Source organism: Acartia tonsa, chromosome 1 (genome assembly GCF_053477335.1).
Source record: "Acartia tonsa isolate MP-2025a chromosome 1, ASM5347733v1, whole genome shotgun sequence".
Classification (NCBI taxonomy): Eukaryota; Metazoa; Arthropoda; class Copepoda; order Calanoida; family Acartiidae; genus Acartia; species Acartia tonsa.
The window spans coordinates 19836444-19862174 of NC_137260.1; the positions used below are offsets into that span (position 1 = coordinate 19836444).

Here is a 25731-nt window from a genome sequence, read left to right on the forward strand (position 1 = left end):
ACTACCAAAAATAGTGACGGCAAATCCATATGGCGGAAGGTAACAGCTGCAGCTCAGCTTGGAGTGGCCAAGAGTAGAATGAGTACATAGGGCTTGTGACATGTCTAGGGTTAGGTTTTTATGGGTGCTGAGCTCAAAAATGCTAAAAAAATAGTGGCGGCCCATCAATATGGCAGCTGGATAACAGCTGCAGCTCAGCTGTGAGACCAAGAGTAGAATGAGTACATAGGGCATGTGACGTGTCTAGAGGTAGGTTTTTATGAGTGCTGACCTCAAAAATTATTTCCAAAAATAGTGGCGCCCAATCCATATGGCAGCTGGGTAACAGCTGTAGCTCAGCTGGGAGTGGCTAAGAGTAGAATGAGATGATAGGGCTTGTGATGTGTCTAGAGGGTAGGTTTTTAGGAATGCTGAGCTCAAAATTACTACCAAAAATAGTGATGGTCCATCCATATGGTTGCTGGGTAACAGGGGTAGGTCTGAGCTCAGAAATACTACAAAAAATAGTGGCAACTCATCCATATTGCAGCTTTGTAACAGCTGCAGCTTAGCTGGGAGCAGCCAAGAGTAAAATGAGTACATAGGGCTTGTGACATGTGAAGAATATCAAAAAATGTATTTTTTGAGTAGAATTAAACTTCTCCCAATTAACATTATAACTTCATTTCATGGACATATTACTAGTAACAGTTTTTTTAATTTCTAAAATTCACTGAAAACTACCAATAACGTCTGAAAACAGTTATCAACAGCCAAAAGAATATGTTGTAGATATAGCATGTGACATTTCTAGGGGTAGGTTTTTAACTTTTCATGGGGGTGTTGAGCTCAAAAATACTACCAATAATAGTGGGTGCCCATCCATATGGCCGCTGGGTAACAGCTACAGCTGAGCAGCAGCCTTTACCTTGATCATATGGATGGGCCTTTCTATTTTTGGGGAGTATTAATAAGCTTGTCACCTATAAAAATTTACCCCACACATCACAAGCTATGTCTTAAACTTTTACCTTTATCTGTTGGTAACTGTTCTCAGCCAATTTCAGCTGTTTAACAACTAAATCAATACTGAAATATTCAATATTTGGTTATCCTTTAATAGTCCCAAAAAGTGCTTACAGCTTAAACAACAGCTTACTGCACAGCTGCAGCTGTTACCCAGCAACCATATGGATGGGCCATCACTATTTTTGGTAGTTTTTTTGAGCTTACCACCCATTAAAACCTACCCCTTGACACGTCACAAGCCCTATGTACCCATTTTACTTTTGGCTGCTTCCAGCTGAGCTGCAGCTGTTACAAAGCTGCCATATGGATGGGCCGCCACTATTTTTGGTAGTATTTTTGAGCTCAGACCTACCCCTGTTACCCAGCAACCATACGGATAGACCACCACTATTTTTAGTAGTAAATTTGAGCTCAGCATTCATAAAAACCTACCCCTAGACACATCACAAGCCTTATCTTCTCATTCTACCCTTGGCCACTCCCAGCTGAGCTGAAGCTGTTACCCAGCTGCCATATGGATGGGCCACCTCTATTTTTGGTACTTTTTTTTGAGCTTAGCACCCATAAAAACCTACCCCTATACACATCACAATCCCTATCTACTCATTCTACTCTTGGCCGCTCCCAGCTGAGCTGCAGCTGTTACCCAGCTGCCATATGGAAAGCCATTACTAATTTTGGTAGCATTTTTGAGCTCAGCACCCATAAAAACCTACCCCTAGACACGTCACAAGCCCTATCTACTCATTCTACTCTTGGCCGCTCCCAGCTGAGCTGCAGCTGTTACACAGCTGCCATATGGAAAGCCATTACTAATTTTGGTAGCATTTTTGAGCTCAGCACCCATAAAAACCTACCCCTAGACACGTCACAAGCCCTATCTACTCATTCTACTCTTGGCCGCTCCCAGCTGAGCTGCAGCTGTTACCCAGCTGCCACATGGATTCCTATGTAATTAATGATGAATTTGCCCTGAAAATAGGCAAAAACGGCTAAACGGCTGAGCTGCCAGCCGACAGCCGTTACTTTTCCAACTTTTTGTTCGATTTAGTTCAGATCGAAATTCGAATTCTAAGTGCCATTTAATCACTGATTACGAGATGGTTGTATTAACCCCCCCCCCCCCTTTCTTCCTGGTTTTGTACAAAAAAAGTACAAATCATTGAAAATTAACTGTTAAGCATAGTTATAATTTTTTATCGATTGTTTAAAATTTCCTGGCATTCATATTGTCCGGCATCTCTCTCTTGCACCCATTTGATCTATAAAAAAAAACATAATTAATTTATTAATTATTAAGCTCTATTTTAAAAGTCCAAATATGTATTTTATTGCAATTTATTGCACATCCTTCCATTTTCTTAGTAAGGTCCATAATAAGGTACTGTAGAAGCAGAAAAGTTGAATTAAGATTTGTTGAAATATAGAATAAGCTAACCTTTGAAGAACGCGCTTTACAGGTTAAATATATCAGTCGAAAGAAAGAATTGTTTTGTATCATATAAAATTATTTGGCTCTCATCTGATTCTCCTGCTTTTTCTATTATTCCTGCTTTATGAATGAATTATCCTTTTTAAATATGAATAGTTCTATTATATGTAATATACATCAAAAGTAAAAGCTGCGTAAATTGGGACATTTGAGCTAAGTTTTGTCTGATGTCAAAACTATTTTTAAAACTAAAATACCACTGATACCACACACCCTTTCTCCAAGAAATAATTTTCGGCAAGTTCCCAGTTGAGGAGTGAGATTCTACCCCATCTGAAAAAATAAACCCCCCCCCCCCCGCCATCTATCAAATTAAACCCCCCCCCCCCCCCCCGGCATAATGAAATTTTTACCCCATCTTATGATTTTGTCCCCATCATGTTAATTTATCCCCATCTTCATATTTTGTACCTCTCCAAGAGAAACAAAATAATGTCAGAGAAGGGATAAATTATTGAACAGGGGACAAAAATGAAGGATGGGGTCTAAATAGGAACATGGGGCCAGGATTGGAAAGTGGGGTCTGATTTGACAGATGGGGGAATGATTGGCAGAAGGGGAAATAAAATCTGGGTAGGGGGGAGGGGAGAGTCTGGAGGGGTTTGCGAGGTGAGCCTCGCGCGAAAGAATTTATGTTAGGGTAGCATAAGCTACCATGCTCCACTGTAGTGAAGCTATGCCTTTCACTCTTCTATATTTTCCTATATTTTGAATAAAATTTGAAAATGCCTCTGTTTATTTTTTTTATTTCTCTTTTAAGACTTTTTTTATACTAAATCACCAACATATTCTAATACTTTACTTTACCTAATATTTTAAGAAAAAAATTTGGCTCCATTGAAGAAAAATAACAATAGTTTGTTTGAAATAGGAACATCTAGTGGCAGATTATTGAACTACATAATATACATTTTTCTGGATGTCTTCAAACATGATTAGTGATTGAAAAACACAGATGGGGTAGCAAAACTGCTATGATATTAAAATTGAAGCAAGGGGTTAAAACTCACACATGGAGGTCCAAAAATTAATATGGGGTCATTTTTTCATGATGGGGTAGCTTCAAGTGCTTATATCTGGAGAACCATAAGAGATAGAGGCCTAGTTGCTTGACTGTGGTAACTCAGATTTACACAAGGAAGCCATTTATGCACATAGGGTGTCAAAATTTGATATGAGGTATTTTTTTCATGATGGGGTGTCAAAATTTGATATGGGGTAGGTTCAAGTGCTTATATCTGGAGAACCGTAAGAGATAGAGGCCTAGTTGCTTGACTGTGGTAACTCAGATTTACATAAGGAAGCCATTAATGCACATGGGGGACCAAAATTTGATATGGGGTACTTTTTTTCATGATGGGGGTAGTTTCAAGTGCTTATATTTGGAGAACCGTAAGAGATAGAGGCCTAGTTGCTTGACTGTGGTAACTCAGATTTACATAAGGAAGCCATTTATGCACATAGGGGACCAAAATTTGATATGGGGTACTTTTTTCATGATGGGGGTAGTTTCAAGTGCTTATATCTTGAGAACCGTAAGAGATAGAGGCCTAGTTGCTTGACTGTGGTAACTCAGATTTACATAAGGAAGCCATTAATGCACATGGGGGACCAAAATTTGATATGGGGTACATTTTTTCATGATGGGGGTAGTTTCAAGTGCTTATATCTGGAGAACGGTAAGAGATAGAGGCCTAGTTGCTTGACTGTGGTAACTCAGATTTACATAAGGAAGCCATTTATGCACATGGGGGACCAAAATTTGATATGGGGTACATTTTTTCATGAAGGGGGTAGTTTCAAGTGCTTATATCTGGAGTACCATAAGAGATAGAGGCCTAGTTGCTTGGGGGTATTTTTTTCATGATGGTGGGGAATTAGGTTAAGTTAGGTTAGGTAATATTGAGTAGCCCTGCAAGGTTAGGGCCCCCCGGGGGGCCCTAACCTTGCAGGGCTACTCAATATTACCTAACCCCTGCAGGAGACCCTAAGTAATATTAAATATAGGAGCCATTTTTTATGATGGAGGGGAATTAGGTTAAGTTAGGTTAGGTAATTTTGAGTAGCCCTGCAGGAGACCCTAGGTAATATTGAATATAGGGGCCATTTTTTATGATGGAGGGGAATTAGGTCAAGTTAGGTTAGGTAATTTTGAGTAGCCCTGCAAGGTTAGGGCCCCCCGGGGGGCTCTAACCTTGCAGGGCTACTCAATATTACCTAACCCCTGCAGGAGACCCTAACTCTGCAGGGCTACTCAATATTTCCTAATCCCTTCAGGAGGTTGGGTTAGGTAATATTGAGTAGCCCTGCAGGGCTACTCAATCTTAAACTAACCTAACTTAACCTAGCTAACCTAACCCAATTCAACCTATCTTAACCTAACCTAACCCATTTTAACCTAACCTAACCTAACTTAACCTAACCTAACCTAACCTAACCTAACCTTACCTAACCCATTTTAACCTAACCTAACCTAACTTAACCTAACCTGACCCATTTCAACCTAACCCAACCCCTGCAAGGGGGCCTTTCCCTTTCCCTCAATATTACTTTACCTAACATGACCTGATCTGACCTAACCTAACCTGATTTCACCCCCCGACTGCATCATAAAAAATTGGCCTCTATATTCAATTTTTACCCACCATCAGAGAAAAATGACCCCATATTAATTTATGTATCCCCATGTGCATAAATGGCTTCCTTAATTTAATCTGAGTTACCACAGCCAAGCAACTAGGCCTCTATCTCTTACGGTTCTCCAGATATAAGCACTTGAAACTACCCCCATCATGAAAAAAATACCCCATATCAAATTTTGGTCCCCCATGTGCATAAATGGCTTCCTTGTGTAAATCTGTGTTACCACAGTCAAGCAACTAGGCCTGTATCTCTTACGGTTCTCAAGATATAAGCACTTGAAACTACCCCCATCATGAAAAAAATACCCCATAGCAAATTTTGGTCCCCTATGTGCATAAATGGCTTCCTTGTGTAAATCTGAGTTACCACAGTCAAGCAACTAGGCCTCTATCTCTTACGGTTCTCCAGATATAAGCACTTGAAACTACCCCCATCATGAAAAAAATACCCCATAGCAAATTTTGGTCCCCCATGTGCATAAATGGCTTCCTTGTGTAAATCTGATTTACCACAGTCAAGCAACTAGGCCTCTATCTCTTACGGTTCTCCAGATATAAGCACTTGAAACTACCCCCATCATGAAAAAATACCCCATAGCAAATTTTGGGCCCCTATGTGCATAAATGGCTTCCTTGTGTAAATCTGAGTTACCACAGTCAAGCAACTAGGCCTCTATCTCTTACGGTTCTCCAGATATAAGCACTTGAAACTACCCCCATCATGAAAAAAATACCCCATATCAAATTTTGGTCCCCCATGTGCATAAATGGCTTCCTTATGTAAATCTGAGTTACCACAGTCAAGCAACTAGGCCTCTATCTCTTACGGTTCTCCAGATATAAGCACTTGAAACTACCCCCATCATGAAAAAAATACCCCATAGCAAATTTTGGTCCCCCATGCGCATAAATGGCTTCCTTGTGTAAATCTGAGTTACCACAGTCAAGCAACTAGGCCTCTATCTCTTACGGTTCTCCAGATATAAGCACTTGAAACTACCCCCATCATGAAAAAAATACCCCATAGCAAATTTTGGTCCCCCATGTGCATAAATGGCTTCCTTGTGTAAATCTGAGTTACCACAGTCAAGCAACTAGGCCTCTATCTCTTACGGTTCTCCAGATATAAGCACTTGAAACTACCCCCATCATGAAAAAAATACCCCATATCAAATTTTGGTCCCCCATGTGCATAAATGACTTCCTTATGTAAATCTGAGTTACCACAGTCAAGCAACTAGGCCTCTATCTCTTACGGTTCTCCAGATATAAGCACTTGAAACTACCCCATCATGAAAAAAAATACCCCATATGAAATTTTGACACCCCATCATGAAAAAAATACCCCATATCAAATTTTGACACCCCATGTGCATAAATGGCTTCCTTGTGTAAATCTGAGTTACCACAGTCAAGCAACTAGGCCTCTATCTCTTACGGTTCTCCAGATATAAGCACTTGAAGCTACCCCATCATGAAAAAATGACCCCATATTAATTTTTGGACCTCCATGTGTGATTTTTGTTCCCCATATTTTATATACTTACCCCATATGTAATATTTTGCCCCTATAACTCATAGTTTATTACCACCAAGCTTTGTTTTATACATTGAAAATTACAGGGACCAAAATTTAAGATGGGGTACAAATCACATGATGCCGGGGGGGGGGGGTTTATTTTGACAGATGGCGGGGGGGGGGGGGGGTTTATTTTTTCACATGGGGTAGAATCTCACTCCTCAACTGGGATGGTGCCATAATTTTCAAACACTCTATCCCTCTCATTAATAAAATGGTTAAATGGTTGCAGGAATTAAAAAGACCTGAGTTGACTAGCTACCAAAATTTGAATTAATTATATTCCTCATTACTGGAATGTCATACATGTCATTAATCCATGATTTTATTAAAAGTGCCCGCACAGTGAAACCAAATAAGTTAATGCAAAAAAATTGTAATGGAAATTTGGTAACCTAAGCATGATATAATTTATAGTTCTTAAATCTAAATTTAGGTACTTTTGTTTTTTTTTAAAAATCATTGATTTTCTGAGCAAATACAATAAATTTTATAAGACTTATTATTTGCTTAAGTTTATGATTCCGAAAAAAATAGGCATATAAACTCTAAAATAATTTTACAGAGCAAATACAAATATGAAAGAATATAAAAAATATATTTTGTTAGAACCACGGTATTCAAACACAAAAGAATTTAATTTAAGGCAAATATTAAAAACCTTTTTTAGAACGACTGTTTCTACACATAATTAGTTAAATAAGGGTCATTCGAGTGAGTAATAGTGACCTTTCCCTTAATTTTTTTGTCATTACCAAAGTTTTTCTTTATCATAATATTTGACCTTGTCAATGAAAAGTTGTAAGGTGTTATTATGAACATACTTCATATGTACAGAATTTGCCAATTTCTATTATTAAGTTTATCAAAGATACACAACATTCGTTAGGTGTTGGTTGAAATGGCATGCAGAGGGTTTTTATGGTAGTCGGCATACGGATAGGCCTTTCCTAAAGTATACTATGCTCCGTGTCTACCGAATAACACCCAGACGTTAATCCCTGGCTTATCACAATTCTAGCCAGCCCATTTTTGGCCATTGTTTGATCATCAGAGAAAGCGGTCAACTTATCCACCGCTGGTATCGGGAGGGAGTTGCCCCTCCCCTCTCCATGTTCCAGTAACCTACCCTTTTCCGGGGGACGTCTACCTTACTCGCCGACCGGAGCCTACCCAGGGAGTAAGGGAGGGGACAATGGGCAGTTAATTCAATTTTATAGTTGTGACCCTTTAAGGTTGAAAACCCAGATATTTCCAGATTAAACAAGTATTTGCAATATAGCAACCTTTAGTGGAAATTTTTGACTTTTTGAATTGTTTTTAATTCGAAATGCACCATCCTTAAACTGATGCTTTACTACAAGCCTTGATTCTAGAGATCAAAACCCTTGTTTACAATTCATTTCCATAATTGTTATTATTTAAACTTCGGAAAATTAAGGAAACATTTTACTTTTACAACTTCTTTTACCCAATTTTTTTTATTGTATTTATTAAAAAGCTTAGACATGAAAAAGCCTTTAAATAATTATATTACAAAACTTACTAAAACAATTACCTTCCTACAGAACTTTTAACTCAAGTTATTTCATTTAACGAAATAAAAATGAGATACCTTGCGTCAAAATTTCATACTACATAATTAAATAGTTGAGAACATAAGTACATCTTAATTTTAAAGATCTTAAAGGGCGAATATAGTTTCAATATGATATGAGCTTATATGAAAGGTGCCATTACATACTTTTAAAATATCTATGTTAAATTTAAAAAATCAAAAAAATCCTTAAGTAGATTTTGCAATTTTTGCTTTTACTTCAACATATGATAAATGAGAAAGTCAACAAAATCGTTTATTTTACCCCTTTAAAAGACTTTTTAAAAGCGAAGGGAAGCTTTTCTATAATTAGGGTCGGTCCGTCCGTCCGTCCGTCCGTCCGTACGTCCGTCCGTCCGTCCGTCCGTCCGTCCGAGATAGATAGCTTTTATTCGTTAATTTAGGCATGTTAGAATTGTCCTATCGATTTCAAACTTTGCATGATGATTCCTGTAGTAGTTGGGTACGATTTACAAAGCGTAGCAACTCTATAATCATTACCAGAATGTCCGTACGTCCATTTTAAACATGTTGATTTTTCTACTTTTTTAACAACAAATTGTGTTTTAATTATCCGTTTGATCTGATTTTTGGTATATTGATTCCTGGGACAACAACGAACAATATTATAAGCGAAGCAACTCTATCATCAAGTCCAAAAATGTAAGTATGTCCATAAACATTATCCTGTTTTTAAGCAGTTTTTCAACAAATTTACCTACAATTTTGATTCGACCTTTATACATTTATGTTCCGATTTTTCAGTTCAGATACTATACAAGTGTTAATGTCCGTTTGTCCTACCGTTTCAGTGCTTCGCTTTTATGGATGTTGTCATCCTTGTTTTGACTAGTTTTCTTAAGTTTAATTGATTATTACATTGGCATGCATCTTAATTGATAATTAAAGTGTTTATTTTTTTTATATTATATACTATTTTATTGATTTTTTAAAAAGCATAAAATAATTTGCGTCAATTTGCGTCCGGAGTAATTACTAGGGTAAATAATACATTTTAAAGTTTTTTTTTCTGTATAAAGATCAATGATTAATTCTTGATGATATAATTACCCTAGTACGCATTTTTCAACACACACACACAAACGCACCGATCGCCAGATTTTCTCCAGAAAAAAAAATAAGAAAAAAAACACTATTCACCTATTATTTTTGTCCTCTTTAAATTAATTATAACAATTACCATATAATTTTCATACTTACATGAAATAAAATTTCTCCTGTAAAGGTTTTTTTTTAAAAATAAAATTCATATACTTTACACTTTGTTGGGTAATATTGTCAAGGAAGAAACAATCCACAATACAAAAAAATAGATTGATAACTGGTTTCCACTTTTATTATGACTATCATTTAACGAAAGCTTTTTAATTCAACCTTAAACCGAAGCCTTGTGTGATGCTAGGGTGTTTGGAGTTCTTAGGGAACCACACTTATTACATAAATTTATCCTGAGAATGTTCAGGTTTTAAGCTATAACAGACTTATACATTTGGATATGTCAATATCTTGAAGTTACTTATAATCTATGGAATTGCACGTTTTTTTTGAGCCCATATTATATTCAACCTATATTCGCCCTTTAAGGTTTAAGTAACATATCTTAGGATAACTGGTAGCTGCGCTCCTAGCATCCAGGACAGAAAAATAAAATAACACCATCTTGAGATTTTAATGATAAACAAACCTTGAACAACTCAGGACTTCGTGAATTTTCCCTAAAATTTTGAAATTAATCGGATCATTAATTACAGAAATATTAAGTTAAAGACAAAAAACTTTTGCCTTTACATTAAATCAATAAGAAACATCTAACATGTCTAAAGTAACGAAAAGAGATAACCATTACGGACGTACAAATGTGCGGGACCTAATTATAGGAAGGCTTTGCTCATAATAACTAATAATCTTAATATAATTTCTTTCTACAACGCACTAATCGGAATGAATTAACATTAAATAAGAATTAGATATAACAAGGATGACAACATCCATAAAAGCGAAGCTCTGAAATGGAAGGACAAACGGACATTAACACTTGTATGATGTCAGAACTGAATAATCAGAATGCGAATGTATAAGAGTCAAAGCAAACTTGTAAGTAAATTTGTTGAAAAACTGCTTTTTACATGATAATGATTATGGACATATTTACATTTTTAGGACTTGATTATAGAGTTGCTTCGCTTATAATATTGTACTTTGTTGTCCTAGGAATCAGTATACCAAAAATCAGAACAATCGGATAATTAGGTCACATACAAATTTGTTGTTAAAAATGTAAAAAAAAATCAACATGTTTAAAATGGACGTACGGATATTCTGGTAATGATTATATAGTTGCTACGCTTTCTAACTTGTACCTAACTATCACAGGAATCACCATGCAAAATTTGAAATCGATAGGACAATTCTAACATGCCTAAATTAACGAAAAAAGCTATTTAATAAAGTAAAAAAATCAACATGTTTAAAATGGACGTACGGACATTTTGGTAATGATTATAGAGTTGCTACGCTTTCTAAATCGTACCTAACTATTACAGGAATCACCATGCAAAATTTTAAATCGAAAGGGCAATTCTAACATGCCTAAATTAACGAAAAAACTATTTACAAAATAATTTTCAAAATCAAAATATTCTGTCTGCTTGTTATTGTTTATCTTTTTGTTGACGCGCTAGTTTGCCGCGAGATTATGCATGATTTTGCGTGACGTCATTCATAATTGGTCCCCAAGATTGGTCAGAAACTGCTAAATTCTTGCATGTTCCCTTTAAGCCAGTCCCCAAAGTCTGAGACTCCTAAAAATTGAATATTCGATCCATTGTCCCCTCCCTTACTCCCTGGAGCCTACCCCTCTACTATTCACCTGGATGGGGCTCCTCCCCCATCTTCTCAACACCCCTTCTCTACCTAACCCATTTGTAATCTGTTTTGTATATAAACTATTAAATTGTTGTATGTGTATTCAGTTCAAATATATCTTTCAAACAGTAACTACTTGTAGTACTTTATTGACAGAATCCTTAAGGCTAGGGGCTCTTTTGAATCGAACTCGCGTTGTAGGGTTGAAACGCTTCACCCTACCACATTTTGACACATCCCTTGCGAGTTTTGACACCCTCTTAAACTACACTCGAGGGTTGTGTTTTTTTAGTGTCAGGATGATGGATGCAAACCTCTGCACGTCTCTGAGTGGTTGGTCGGGCTGTAATACTTTTGAATGGCATCAATTACAATGATATCTTTCCACCTCACGTTATATCAATGTATTCTTTTCAAATAGTAAGTAAATAAATCTATTTGTATTTGTATTTCACTTGTCAAGATATTTTCAAAATTTATTTTACACTAAACGTAAAAAGTAATTCCGAAAAAAAACCTCTAAAATCAGTCACAGAAAATAGTACCAAAAACACACACTGATCTGTAGTAAAAATACTATACCTGTAACACCCAATTGAAAGATCCCTCTCGATACAGAACTTTAAACCTAAAAAAATAATTTGCAAAAACTTTACTTTAAACATAAATTTACTTTGCGAAAATTCTCTTTATAATATCGTTGGTTCAATTGGTTGACAGGAAAGTCTGAATTTTGTTAATGATAAACTTCTTGTAAGTAACGAAAAATTAAGGCATAGTTTTTTTAATACTAAAAAACGTTTATTTTTTACTTATTAGATTTACCCTCTTTATAATATAAATCTATTAACTTTTAGCTCATTTTAATTATTTGGATAACATGTATATTTTGCATGTGGTAAAAGCTCGGACAATGATACGTTTTAGGCTGTTTAAATCGTTTTTATGTTCAGGCGATTGAATAATTCATAAAAAAATGTGTTAAAAATGGTGAATACTTGTAATAATTCATACTCATATTTAATTTTTATTAATCAAAATGAAAGAAAGTCTGTAATAAGAATTTAAATTTAATTTATTGTCCTGTTTCTAAGAAAACGTGGTTTTTAATTAGAAACAAGTATCTTTAGGTTAATTGTGCAAATGATTTTAATGTTAATTTTGCATGTTTTATAGACATAAACTAAGTTTAATCAAACAACCTGTGTTTTACAAACCAAAACCTGTTCTATAAAATTTAGATACCAACAGCTATCTCAACAAGGTATTAAGGAAAATATTTATTTTTTGATTATTTCTTTATTTATGTGATATGTTTCTTAATTTAAAATATTTACCCATTTTGTAATTATACCTTAAACCATTCTATTTTAACATATTCGATTTTTGAATTATTTAAATTTTATGTTTTCTTATGGATATAAAGCATATATTTGCCTCAGTCTTTGTATTTACTTTTAAAATTGAATATTCATAAAAGGGGAGAAGTTAAAGCTATTTAGAAATAGAAAAATATCCCAATAATTCAATAAAAATAAAAAATACCGTATTTTATCATTATCATCAGGGATGTAAAGGGGTAAGACAATGGCTGATAAATTGATGTGCAATTCTAGTGTAATAAACAGCTCAAAATTCCCTCCATTCCTGCATTCTCAAATTAGCCAATATTATGATAACATTTTATCAAAATCTTGATCAATATGCTACTCTTTTTTTTGAGTATATATTCAAGGCGGGACGGGACATTGGGCTGTATATTACACTATTCCCCAAAGTCTTATTATAACGTTTTCTTATTCTTTGGCTCAACAACCTTGTGGACTTTTTTTGAATTTTGATTTGTTGGTTTATTTAGTTGAATGTCCAGACGTTTCAACCACTAATTGTAATATATACAGAAGGGATAATTTTGTGTATCAATTGGGTATGTATTATTACATCAATTTATCCGGCATTGTCTTATTCCTTTAGATCCCTGAAATATATTATCCGTCCAGTTATGAAATGAAATACTACACCTGTCATTCTTATGAAAGAAAATTTGTTTAATTTTGAATGTAACTTTATCAGGATTAGAAAGTATAGGAATTTGATGGTTAGTGGTAATATGATAAGAAAAACTATTTTGTCAATTGTCAAAACTTGAAGGCATGCTTTTTACTTTCGCTAAATTATTGGTAATAATCGTTACAAGAAACCTTTATCTACCAATCTTAAAAGCACCTTTGAACAAAGTTGTTTTCAAAATTTGACTAAATCCGGTATAATTAGTAAAAACCAACCCATTTTCCATTTTAGTCATTTTTAAGTAAAATCTATGGGGGGACATTTTTTCTAAAAGCGATTACTCTTCCCCAAAATAGTTATAAATCTTCCCAGGACCTATAAGAAGATGCATTGTAAAGGACAACTATATCGGTTATGTTATAGTGACAGACTAATACAGATATTATTACTTTCATATTAGAAAAGCGGATTTATATCGACTTGAATCATTCATAATTCTTAAAAATCTGTTCATCCCTTGTTCCCTGAAAAGTTTGCAGATTATTTGCATACATATTAGATTGTCAATCATAAAATAGGGAGTTTGGATTCTGAAATTTTTGCAACATGGAAATAGAGGATAAAATGTGTAATTTTTACTGTATTATATTTTACTACTCTTTTCAATATAGTTATCTTAAACAGTTTCGCTTCTATTGGATATACTTTTCCTTGTTATAACTTATTATGGATATGCATATTCTTGTTTTACTTTTCTTATATAACTATTTTTATGCAATTTATATGAAGATGTAGATGTAAAAAATTAGTCTAATTTAAACCTAGGAATGGGACAGGTTTAATTTTTAAGAAAATCAAATGATTATATGCAATCATATGATTTATGAATTTATCTGCCTGATAAAGACATTGATATTATGTGCAATAATGTGTTGATATATTTCCACGAATAAAAAATCTCAAAATCAATTCCCGTAGTATCCCCTCGGGGCCGACTAAAACTGGAATTAATCCACGGAAAGTTGTCAATAATACGATGTGATGCAATATACTTAATTTTTACTTCAATAACATTTTTTAAAATCAGATATTTTACCTTGAATCACTGGTGTAGGTAATTAGTCCATTTGTTAGAATATGCCAGTCCCGTCTACGTACCCAGGATATCTACACAGATAATAAGATAGATAGATAGTTTAATAGATAGATAGATAGATAGATAGATATAGTCTCTATTTGTTAGAATATGCCAGTCCCGTCTACGTACCCAGGATATCTACACAGATAATAAGATAGATAGATAGTTGGATAGAAAGATAGATAGATATAGTCTGTATTTGTTAGAATATGCCAGTCTCGTCTTAGTACCCAGGATATCTACACAGATAATAAGATAGATAGATAGTTGGATAGAAAGATAGATAGATATAGTCTGTATTTGTTAGAATATGCCAGTCTCGTCTTAGTACCCAGGATATCTACACAGATAATAAGATAGATAGATAGTTTGATAGATAGATAGATAGGTATAGTCACTATTTGTTAGAATATGCCAGTCCCGTCTACGTACCCAGGATATCTACACAGATAATTAGATAGATAGATAGTTTGATAGATAGATAGATATAGCCTGTATTTGTTAGAATATGCCAGTTCCGTCTACGTATCTAGGATATATACACAGATAATAAGATAAATAGATAGCTGGATAGATATATATAGTCTATATGTGTTACAATATGCCAGTCCCGTCTACGCACCCAGGATATCTACATAGATAATATAATAGATAGATAGTTTGTTTCATAGATAGATAAATATAGTCTATCCTTTAGTTAGTTTGATATACACTAGTTAGAGTCTACTTTTTTAGGGATCTCCAGATATTTAGCTATACATATACTAAGATAGAAAGATATTTGGATAGAAAATAATTTGGAGGACTTGAAAAAAAATCACAATTCCGGGGGAGGGGGGGATTTACATGCCTCCCATACTATCTCAGAAACTATGAAATATATCAAGACACACACAAGAGGAAAAGTTTTTTTTATTTTACCGCCATGGCACCGTTATTTACCGTTACAAACTGATAACTGTAGAAAACTTAAGTAAACTAGCAAAATAGGTGCATCATTTAATGATGTTTGCTTAAATTTTCTCAATTAATTAGTTTCTAATTAACATTAAATCAAACACCCTAGGATAAAGCTAAAAGAATGAATCGAATATTTTGTTAAAATCTGTTTAAAACTACCAAAAATTCATGATTTGTAGGTTAAGTCAATACTGTTCATTTCTGTGTTTGTTGTAGTGTTCACACTTTGTAAAATATTTTGTTCAAAATAGCAAACTTACATTTGCAAGATTCTGCTATAATCCAGAATAAGGTAAAAATTCTGAAATGGTCAAAACTACCCAATGTAACGAAAATATAACAAGGATGACAACATCCATAAGAAGCGGAGGTTTTAAAACGAATTGATGGACAATCAGAAAAATTTAGTTGCAAGGGTAGGAAGGAGGGGGCGGAGTTAAGGGGTGAAACCTGCTGAAAACGTCCTCAGTTGATAATAGAGCAGTACCTAGTCAGACGAACAGACGGATATTTCGAATTATAGAGTAACCTCGCTTCTAAAAAAACGACGAGTGGATGCGCTACATGTTACGCTTCAATCATTTAATATCATTGTAAGGCACTTTATTTTGTAGCGAAGCTAATCTTCAAGTCAGCCGGTAGGTCTGTTTGTCATCATGTTTTGGGTAATATTGTAAGATAATCTATTCTGTACATGCACGCTTTATGTGTGTATGTGTATTGTATTGATTTCCAATTTTACAAGAATATCAATTTCAATATTCCTTTGTGTCTTAACCTCTTTTCGAGGAAGCTTTGTGTTTATCAAGATCGAAATTAATTCCTTATCATTATCCCAAATTAAGCGCAAATGTCGTCTTTTTTGACTTTCCTTTCATAAAGTGACGCGGTATGGATTGTTTATATTTTGATGCGCCACGTTCGTTACTTTTGAATGAGATATGAGTGTGTGAAGATTTCGGAGAACAAAAATTGGCCTATCATTGGTCTCATAGTGCGTGAACAACCCTAGTATACCAGGGATTTGAAACCATAAGAACTTCAGGTAGAATTTGTTAATTTTATTAAGAGGAATGGTGTATAGGACGATTATATGTAGTTTTAAAAAGGCTTTAGCCAGCTAAGCATGAAACTTAATTATGATTAATATTATGTTTTAGTAATTTTTTATGTGCTTTTATTTTTGCATTTAACAATGATTCATTAAACCAAATAATTTTCCTTTAAAGCCAAAGTTTCCAAAGATTCTTAACCGTAGAGAAAAATGATTTAAAAAAAAAAACAATTAAGATTACGTGGTTATAAAAACTGGAATTTTGTATTAATTGATTTTATAATTTCAGGACTTTGAAATAATTTCATCAATAAATCTATAATCAAACCTGCTGTTGAAACTTGATGGTTCCTGGTATTGGGGGTTTGTATGTTCGCCAACAGATCTCGAGAACTTCCCGCTAATTCGGAAGTCACACTCAACCAAAGTGTCATGGTTGAGACAATTTCAAAGTCTCTGAAGAATAGGCGTTAGCATTCTTCAAGAGATCAATAGCATCCAGTGATTATTGATGCAATAAACTGTGACAATTTTTTCTGTGAAATAAGTACCTAGTGAATCAATATGCCACTAACCAAAAAGCAGAAAATTGAGCGAGCTATCGCTATTGGCAGTGAAAGGCTAGAGGTGTTTGACGAACAGTTAAAAGTGTTTTATGACAATCTAAAAGCCTGCCAAAGTTTTAGTTCATGTGAAAATGTGAATTTAAAATCAATTCGTGACATTTTTAGTGAGGTCAAGGACCAATCTGACCTAATAAAAAGTCTAAAACCTGCCGTGGAGACTAGTGAGCTGCGCGAGTTCAAGCGTGATTTGGATGAAGCTAGTGAACAGAAAACTGTTGCAGATAAAGTTTATGCGTCGTTGGAGCAGTGTACGAAAATTCTATACTGGCTTGACAATGATTCAGACGACGCGAGGTCAAGCACTGTCGCCAGGAACCTCGACGTCATTGAGAAGGTGAAGATGGACATGGGAGTGCTTAAAATTTCCATGGAGTTGCGTGATATGTACCGAAGGCTTAGAGAGATGGAACGTCGTTCATCTAACCTGGATGAGAGTGGAACACCTGCCATGCTCTCCAGAAGTATGTCTGCCGTGGATATTCGGAGTTCCAACCCGCAGTATGGGCGCTGGGACAACAGTTTGCTGCCGTCCTTCGACGGTACAGATACAGATTACTCCAACTTTAAACAGGTCTTTAAGGATCTATGCGCTGGTTACGGATTTTCTGACCAGAGGTTAAGTCTGATGTTGTGTATGGAGAAGGTGATAACCAACCCGGAGCTACGCAAGCAAGTGTCAGCGATTAGAGATCACAATGAACAATGGTTGTTTCTCGATCAGATGTTTTTATCAAACACCCGCCGGTTCATGAAGATTTTAACTAAGCTGAACAAGATGAAACCTGTGGATAAACCTGTGGACGTGGTTAGTGCAATTGCTACCTTCAAGAGCACGATGCAGGAAGTAGAAGCCATCGTTGGTTCTGCAGCTAAGGATTACCATCACCTAACTCTTATTCATATTTTCAAAGACAAGTGCCCTGAAAGTCTGAGAGAGAAAATTATGATGGAGCTAGGTAGCATGAACCAACCAAACATCCAGAAGATTGTAGAACTGCTGGAGAGGACCAGGGGAGCAATGTTGGCCGGTGATATGTCCTATGACACTAGCGCCGGCAAGAGAAATCGTGACAGAGCTGCCGCCGCGCAAGTATCTGGCCGCAGCGACAATAAGAATGGAAAGGCTGGAAAGGACAAGGCTTCCAAGTGGAACAGTACATGTCCTGTGGAAAGCTGCAAGGAGAAACACCCGATTTTCCGTTGCCTCACGTTTAAGAAGATGGATGTGGTTGACCGAAAGAAAGTTGTCCAGCAGAAAAAGTTGTGTGAACTCTGCCTGTGTGACGGCCATGCTGCTGACAAGTGTAATAAATCGGATAAGCTTGGTGTTTGTGGCACCAATAATTGCGACAGATATCATAGCCGGTTGCTCCATGAGGCTAGTGCTGGTGTGAATACAGTCTACAAGTCAAGTTCTGCACCCAGCCCCTGTACCTTCTTACTTCAGTTAGTTCCTGTTGTAGCACCTGGCGGCGGCACCTGCCACGCCACTGTCATGTTTGACTCTGGTGCAAATTTGCCACTTGTGTCTGAGAAGTTATCCAACAAGTTGAAGCTGAAATCTACCGGCAGATATACAACTATTTCTGTAGCTGACGGCAGTGAGTCTTCCTGCCGCAATGTTGTGTTTTATCTGAAGGATAGGGACGGTAATTTGAGGGAGTTTGAGGCAGCTGTCATGCCTACCCTCGGCGGGGCCAACGAGATGCGCTCGGTCCACCCAGAAACCGCCGCCGAAATATTTAAAATGCCGCCAGAAAGATTTACATATATTAGTGGAGGCTTAGATATCATCATTGGAAATACACATCCTGACGTGTTTCCATCAACCTACCAGAAAGTGGGCCAGTCTATGTTGTGGCGAACCATTTTTGGTAGTGGTTTTATCTGTACAAGTGCTGACGGTGGAGCTGGAGATCAAAAGTCGGCATATAAGGCTGTCAGTGTCAGTGGAGGCACCTTGCCAGACTTTCTGACGTCTGAATCGTTTGGCGTACAGCCGCAGGCACTTTGTCCAGGATGTACTGCCTGTCAAGAGTGCAAGGCTATGGCCGACGGCACTACCTGGGACCAGCGTGAGAGGCAGAGGATAATTGAGGCAGGTTTAACACTAGACTTGCAATCCAACAAGTGGACAGGTCAATATGCTTACATTGAAGATCCTCACACTTTGCCCTACAATGAGAGTTTAGCCCGTAAAATTGCTGAAAAGGATCGTGCAAGGATGGTCAAGGAAGGTACCTATGATATGTATGTGCAGGTATTCAATGACGCCATATCCAGAGGCGTGTTTCAAAAAGCAACGCCTGAAGAATTGAAGTATGAAGGGCCTAAGTCTTGTTCATCAATAGTGGTTGCTTTCAAGGAGGATTCAAGTTCCACACCCATGAGATTGTGTGCAAATAGTTCTCTGACGTTCAAGGGCACCAGTTTTAATAACATAATGCTGGGAGGTCCGCCGCCAATGCAGAAAATTTTTTATCATTTGTTGCTTTTCCGCGGTTACAAGGTTGGTTTAACCGCGGATATTTCCAAGTTTTATAACTCCATCCTGGCCACAGAGTTCGACAGCCAGATGAAGAGAGTTTTATTTTCCCCAACGCCAGACGGTCCACTTGAAATTTACCTGACCAAAGTTGTGAATTTTGGCGAGTTGGCTGCGGGAAATTTGGCGGTTACAGCCCTGAAGTTGACGTCCCGCCTGTTCGGCGGAAAGAGTGAAGCAGAGGTCAAGGAGATGTATGGAGAAGGTAACATTAATGGTAGTGAAATTGTTGCCAAACCTGTATTATGGAAGGAGCCACAAATACCTACCTACCCCGAGGAAGATTTCAAGTTACCTCAGATTCCAGTTGCAGTCAAGCTTGAAAAGCACAGCTTCATAGATGATGTTATTTCGGGAGCAGGATCTGTGCCAGAAGCCAAGGAGATGATGAAAGAAGCCGATAGAATTATCAGCAAAGGTAGTTTTTCCTTCAAACAAGTCATTTATTCTGGTGATGATTGCCCGCCAACCAAGGTTCTTGGGCTGATATGGAAGCCAGCCACTGATGTGTTATCCATCGCCACGAGAGTCAACCAAGATGGTAAAGTCAAGGGAAAGAAGGTGAAAGAGGATGCTGATTTGTACAACCTCCAGGACGCCTTGGACGAGAATCTGACAAAGAAGATGGTCCACAGGTTCGCCGCCCAGACCTTCGACCCGATCGGGCTTTGCAGCCCTATTCTGTTGAGAATTAAACTTGTCCTGCGGAAAACATGTTTGCTGAATTTGGGCTGGCAAGATTTCATTCCAAAAAGTCTACGGGATGAACTTGTTAAGTCGCTGGAGGACAGAGCTGAGGTCGCTAAATTGGAGTTTGACCGTTGTGTGGTCCCGGAGGAACCAACTGGCCTTCCATCCTTGATGATGTTTTCGGATGGGTCATCAGAGGCCTATGCATGTATGGCATATTTGAGGTGGCCAACTAGGCAAGGGTTTGAAACGTTCCTGCTAGCCACCAAGTCAAGAGTTGCGCCGGTCAAGACTGAATCAATTCCACGCCTTGAATTGATGGGTTGCCAGATGTCCACAAGGTTGGCAAAGTCCATCAGAGATGCCCTGCCCTTTGATGTTATCAGAGTGATGTACTTTACTGATTCATCGTGTGTTTTATCACAAATAGTTTCCAACAGTGCTATGTTGAACACATTTAATTCTCATCGCATTGGAGAAATTCAATGGACTGGAGGTGGGTCCCAGGGACACACAATGTTGCAGATTTGGGCACCAGAAGCACCTGCAAGGTATCAGATTTAGGTCCAGGTTCCAGGTACAGATTGGGCCCAGAATGGTTGCGCCAGGATGAAAGTGCGTGGCCGGTGAAAACTGCCGAACAAGTCAAGCAGGATTTACCACCGGAGGAGTTGAATACCAAAATGGTTAAGTTATGTTCAATGAAAGTTACCGGAGAAGCCGCTGAAGATGTCTTTAGGTTTAAGCACAGGAGATCATTTGGACAGGCCAAACGTATTATGGCAGCTGTCCTGCAAGTATCGAACACCTGGTTGAAGAAGCTAAAGAGCAGACAAGAAGGCAAGACTACAGCCGCTGGTAGTCATGTAGCAGCCGCAGATTCTGTGTACAAGCCGTCTTTGTACAATTTTATGGCGGCGGCGGAACTTTTCATTGTGTCATGGAGCCAGCAGGATGAGTGGATAAATGACGCTAAAGGCAATTATTCGTCATTGAATCCATTAGTGCATGAAGTATCATTGACCTGGCCTGTCGTTGGTCCCGGAGGTAAATATGTGACCAGGGAGATGAAAATTCTTAAAATGGTTGGTCGTGGCGAGCCCGTCATTGACGCCATTACTGGTGGCCGTAAAATGCTATTTGAAGACATGCCAGGTTTAGTAATTTTGGAGCCTGGTAATTGGTTAGCTTCTATCATTATGAGAGAAGCGCATGTTGAGCTTCATTCTGGTGTCCGTGGAACCTTAGCTGAGAGCCGCCATTGGTGCTGGATTGTGAAGGCAAGGAGGTTGTCCATCATGGAGGTGAAGAAGTGTTGGCCCTGCAGTGTTGAGAGGGCCAAGGAATGTCGTACTACCATGAAGGATGTGTTACCTGACAAGTTGGTCCCGAGCAGGCCATTTGAAGCTGTGCAAGTTGACCTGATGGGTCCGCTGCCGCCAAAACGAGGAGTCAGACAGCAACGAAGAAGGTGTGGGTGTTCGTGGTAGTCTGCAGGTTCTCAGGGGCGCTATGGTTAGATGCCTTGGAGAAGTATGATACCAGCAGTATCCTGTTGTCCCTGCGCAAGTTGGAGGCTGTTCATTGTCTGCCGAAGGTTATAGTAAGCGACATGGGCACACAATTATCCGCTTCTCGCAAGGTTTTAGAGCAGAAGTTGGGCAGCCAGGTAGAGTTTTCTTGGTCTCAGATCCCGGCCCGAGCCCACCATTTTATTGGGCAAGCTGAGAAAATGGTGGGATTAACCAAGAGATTGCTGTCCAAGAAGTTGGTGAATAGTTCTGTTAATTTTAACGAGCTCCTGGTGCTGTTGGCAGAGGTTAGCAAGTTGATGAATAGCAGACCATTGACGATAGAAGCTGCGAACAACGTGGAGAATTGGCGGCTGATTACCCCTGGCCAGCTGCTGGGAAATGTTGACCGCCAGCCGTTGTGCAATGTGGCGATGAAACCGGAGGACCAAATTTCCTCCAGGTTGAAGTTGTTAGAAGATTTGTCTGCCCAGTTTTGGACTGCCTACCGCCAGGAGATTCTACCGAAGATATTACGGATGTCCAAGTGGAAAGATGAGATGGCGGAGCCGCTAGCTGACGGAGATATAGTTCTGGTTACGAGTACCAATCCGCTGATGAGATGTTTGAGGATGGGCCGAGTGACGAGGATTGAGGATGGGAGAAAGACTGCAAGAGTCTTGTTCAGGCTGACAGATAAATCTCCCCTGGAAGAACATGCTGTATCAGTCAGGCAGTTATTAAAAATTATGACTAATAATTGATTCTTATTTTATGGAAATTGAGATTTTTTTTAGTAAAAAAAAAAGCCACATTTTTCATATGCCTATTTTTATGCCTAAAATAAGAATCAAGTGAAATGCGATTAAATTTTATTCTATTTCATATGCTCAAATTTAATTTTATTGAGTTTAACTTCTTTTCAAAAGTACAATTCATTATAAAACTTACCTGAAAAGTTTACCAAAAAGGAATAAATGTGTCGAGGTTGCGTGATTCGATATTTATTCTAAGAAAAAAAATCAAGTATTTTTTTAGCAGATTTTTTTAAATTATATATGAATTTCAATCAAGTAAAACATTTTTATTCAGATCAAGGAATGATTGAAAATTCATATGTAAAGTCTCATATTTTTACAAAGAAAAATTGGTATTTTTTTCATAATTTCGATGAAAATTCTAACGAAGATATTATTATTATTTTGCTATTATTTAAGTATTGAAAAGTTTTATTGTTGATTAAGATAGTACAGTTCTTATTCATTAAGTTGAAAAACTTTCTGCCCAAGGATTTTGAAATATTTTTTCTTACTACTCTTTTTGATGCTTAACAAATTTAGTTTTAAGTACCTATAAATCTTAATTTTCTTGTCTAAGATTTATTTCGTTTTATTTTACCATTATTGTTTACATTTCAACCTGATTTCGTAGGTACTTATTGATTTATTAATAATGATTTATTACCTATTGATTATGAAATGATTATTATTTGGTATAAGTTGTTATATTTACAACATCATGATTAATAGGATTATCCATTTTAGGATTTGTGTATGTGATCTTGTGAGTGTCATGTGCCTGGAATATTGTATGGTACAAACCAATCCCCATCCTTCTATCCTAAAATGTGAGGTATTATGAGTCCTAGTGAGGAGTATAATATTGTGTATGCATTTCACGGGGTTTCATTTAGTTAGGAGCAAAAATTGTCATGTTTTTCGGGATGTGGCCATTCTCATGTGATTATGGTGAGTTGAGTTTAGTGAGAAATGTTGCTAGTGCTCAGCGCAAAAAACCTTGAATCTCGTTAAGGAAGTTAATTTGACTTTCAAACGGGGGGTGTGTCTTAACCTCTTTTCGAGGAAGCTTTGTGTTTATCAAGATCGAAATTAATTCCTTATCATTATCCCAAATTAAGCGCAAATGTCGTCTTTTTTTACTTTCCTTTCATAAAGTGACGCGGTATGGATTGTTTATATTTTGATGCGCCACGTTCGTTACTTTTGAATGAGATATGAGTGTGCGAAGATTTCGGAGAACAAAAATTGGCCTATCATTGGTCTCATAGTGCGTGAACAACCCTAGTATACCAGGGATTTGAAACCATAAGAACTTCAGGTAGAATTTGTTAATTTTATTAAGAGGAATGGTGTATAGGACGATTATATGTAGTTTTAAAAAGGCTTTAGCCAGCTAAGCATGAAACTTAATTATGATTAATATTATGTTTTAGTAATTTTTTATGTGCTTTTATTTTTGCATTTAACAATGATTCATTAAACCAAATAATTTTCCTTTAAAGCCAAAGTTTCCAAAGATTCTTAACCGTAGAGAAAAATGATTTTTAAAAAAAAACAATTAAGATTACGTGGTTATAAAAACTGGAATTTTGTATTAATTGATTTTATAATTTCAGGACTTTGAAATAATTTCATCAATAAATCTATAATCAAACCTGCTGTTGAAACTTGATGGTTCCTGGTATTGGGGGTTTGTATGTTCGCCAACAGATCTCGAGAACTTCCCGCTAATTCGGAAGTCACACTCAACCAAAGTGTCATGGTTGAGACACTTTGTTTACATTAGCAAGTAATACAGTTATACAATGGTCACGGATATTTCAACTCAAGTAATTTTTAATCTTCCGACGGTAACTTACCGTGCGTCTAATATAATATTTACCTAACCAAACCTATCGGTTTTAGGGAACAAAGTCAAAAAGTGGTAAACAACCTGTACGTTTGTAATGCATACAAATAAGAAAATCCAACTTACCAGCGGATAAGAAACAGGTCTATCTCCAGAAGTTTTGATTGGACAGTCCAAAAAAGCAGTGCCCTCCCTCTGAACTGTCACGTTGTGGGGGGCGTCCAAAAATTCGGGAATTTGTTCTCCAGTCCTAAACAAAATTAAATATAGTTAAAAAGCGACAATTATATCCATATTTTGCATGGTAAAACATGTTAAAAGTATTGTAACTATATCAAAGAATGGCTGCTCTACCTTTTCAACAATGTGCTTGTAATTATATCTATTTTATTTTTGAAGCTATTGGTTTCCACGAAAATAGATAAAAGGAAGGAATCCATTATTAATACTCTCATACTTAACCCACCATAACCAGTTAGGGAGTTAAATTAAATTTTATAGAAGCAGAAATATAATCTATGATTCCGGTTTTGACCCTCTAAAAAACGTAATCTACCATTCCACTTTCCCCTCTCTTGGTGATGATATCATCAACGCCGATATGATTTTTGTAATCTACCATTCCAATTTTGCCTCTCTTGGTGATGATATCATCAATGCCGTTACGATTTTTGAAATGTACCATTCCACTTTCAAGAGAGCCAAAACTGGAATGGTGGTTTACACTTTTAACATCGACATAATTGAAATTGTACATTCTATTTTCAAATTATGTTAATCGTAGGAATGTATAAAATACTATTTATGATTTAAAAAATTTTATGTAAAATAAAAAAAATAACTAGAATATACCATTACTATTATGTCGATTTAAATAAGGAAATCAATGTTTATGTTTAGAGGGTCAAAACCATAATCATAGATTATATTTCTGCTTCTATAAAAATGGATTCAACTCCCTAACTGATAACTTTGTAAATATTGTAATTATTATGTTGTTGTTACCTTCCCCTAAAACTATATAAGGGAAAGGAACCAGTTATTATCGCATTTAACCCATCCTAATTCTGTAGCTATTGAATTCATAATTGTTAAACTTTCGTACCAATAAACTTGTGAATATGACCTCTGAATTATTTGAAAAAAGCCAAGTTTTTCTACAGTTAAAACAAAGTAACGTCTGTCCGTCGTGTCCGCAACTTGCGCCTATTACGCTAGAGTATTTCTATTTGAAAGTATCATGAATCATTAAAAATTTATATTCTGTAATATGGCGATCTACATATTAAGATATCAATTTCAATACAAAAAAAAATATTTTTTAAACTTTCTGGCCAATAGATA

General features: G+C 36.6%; 1 protein-coding gene across 1 annotated transcript in view; it reads right to left on the reverse strand.

The window, feature by feature from the left end:
• The window catches only part of LOC145314538 (leucine-rich repeats and immunoglobulin-like domains protein 1), a 91548-nt gene that overhangs the window by 26487 nt on the left and 39330 nt on the right, over positions 1 to 25731 (reverse strand). The window contains exons 3-6 of the mRNA XM_080154500.1: positions 24514 to 24637; positions 14311 to 14381; positions 11787 to 11832; positions 2225 to 2270 (exon numbers count right to left, since the gene is read on the reverse strand). Of these exons, the coding sequence (XP_080010626.1) occupies positions 2225 to 2270; positions 11787 to 11832; positions 14311 to 14381; positions 24514 to 24637 (287 nt within the window). The remainder of the gene's footprint in view (positions 1 to 2224; positions 2271 to 11786; positions 11833 to 14310; positions 14382 to 24513; positions 24638 to 25731) is intronic.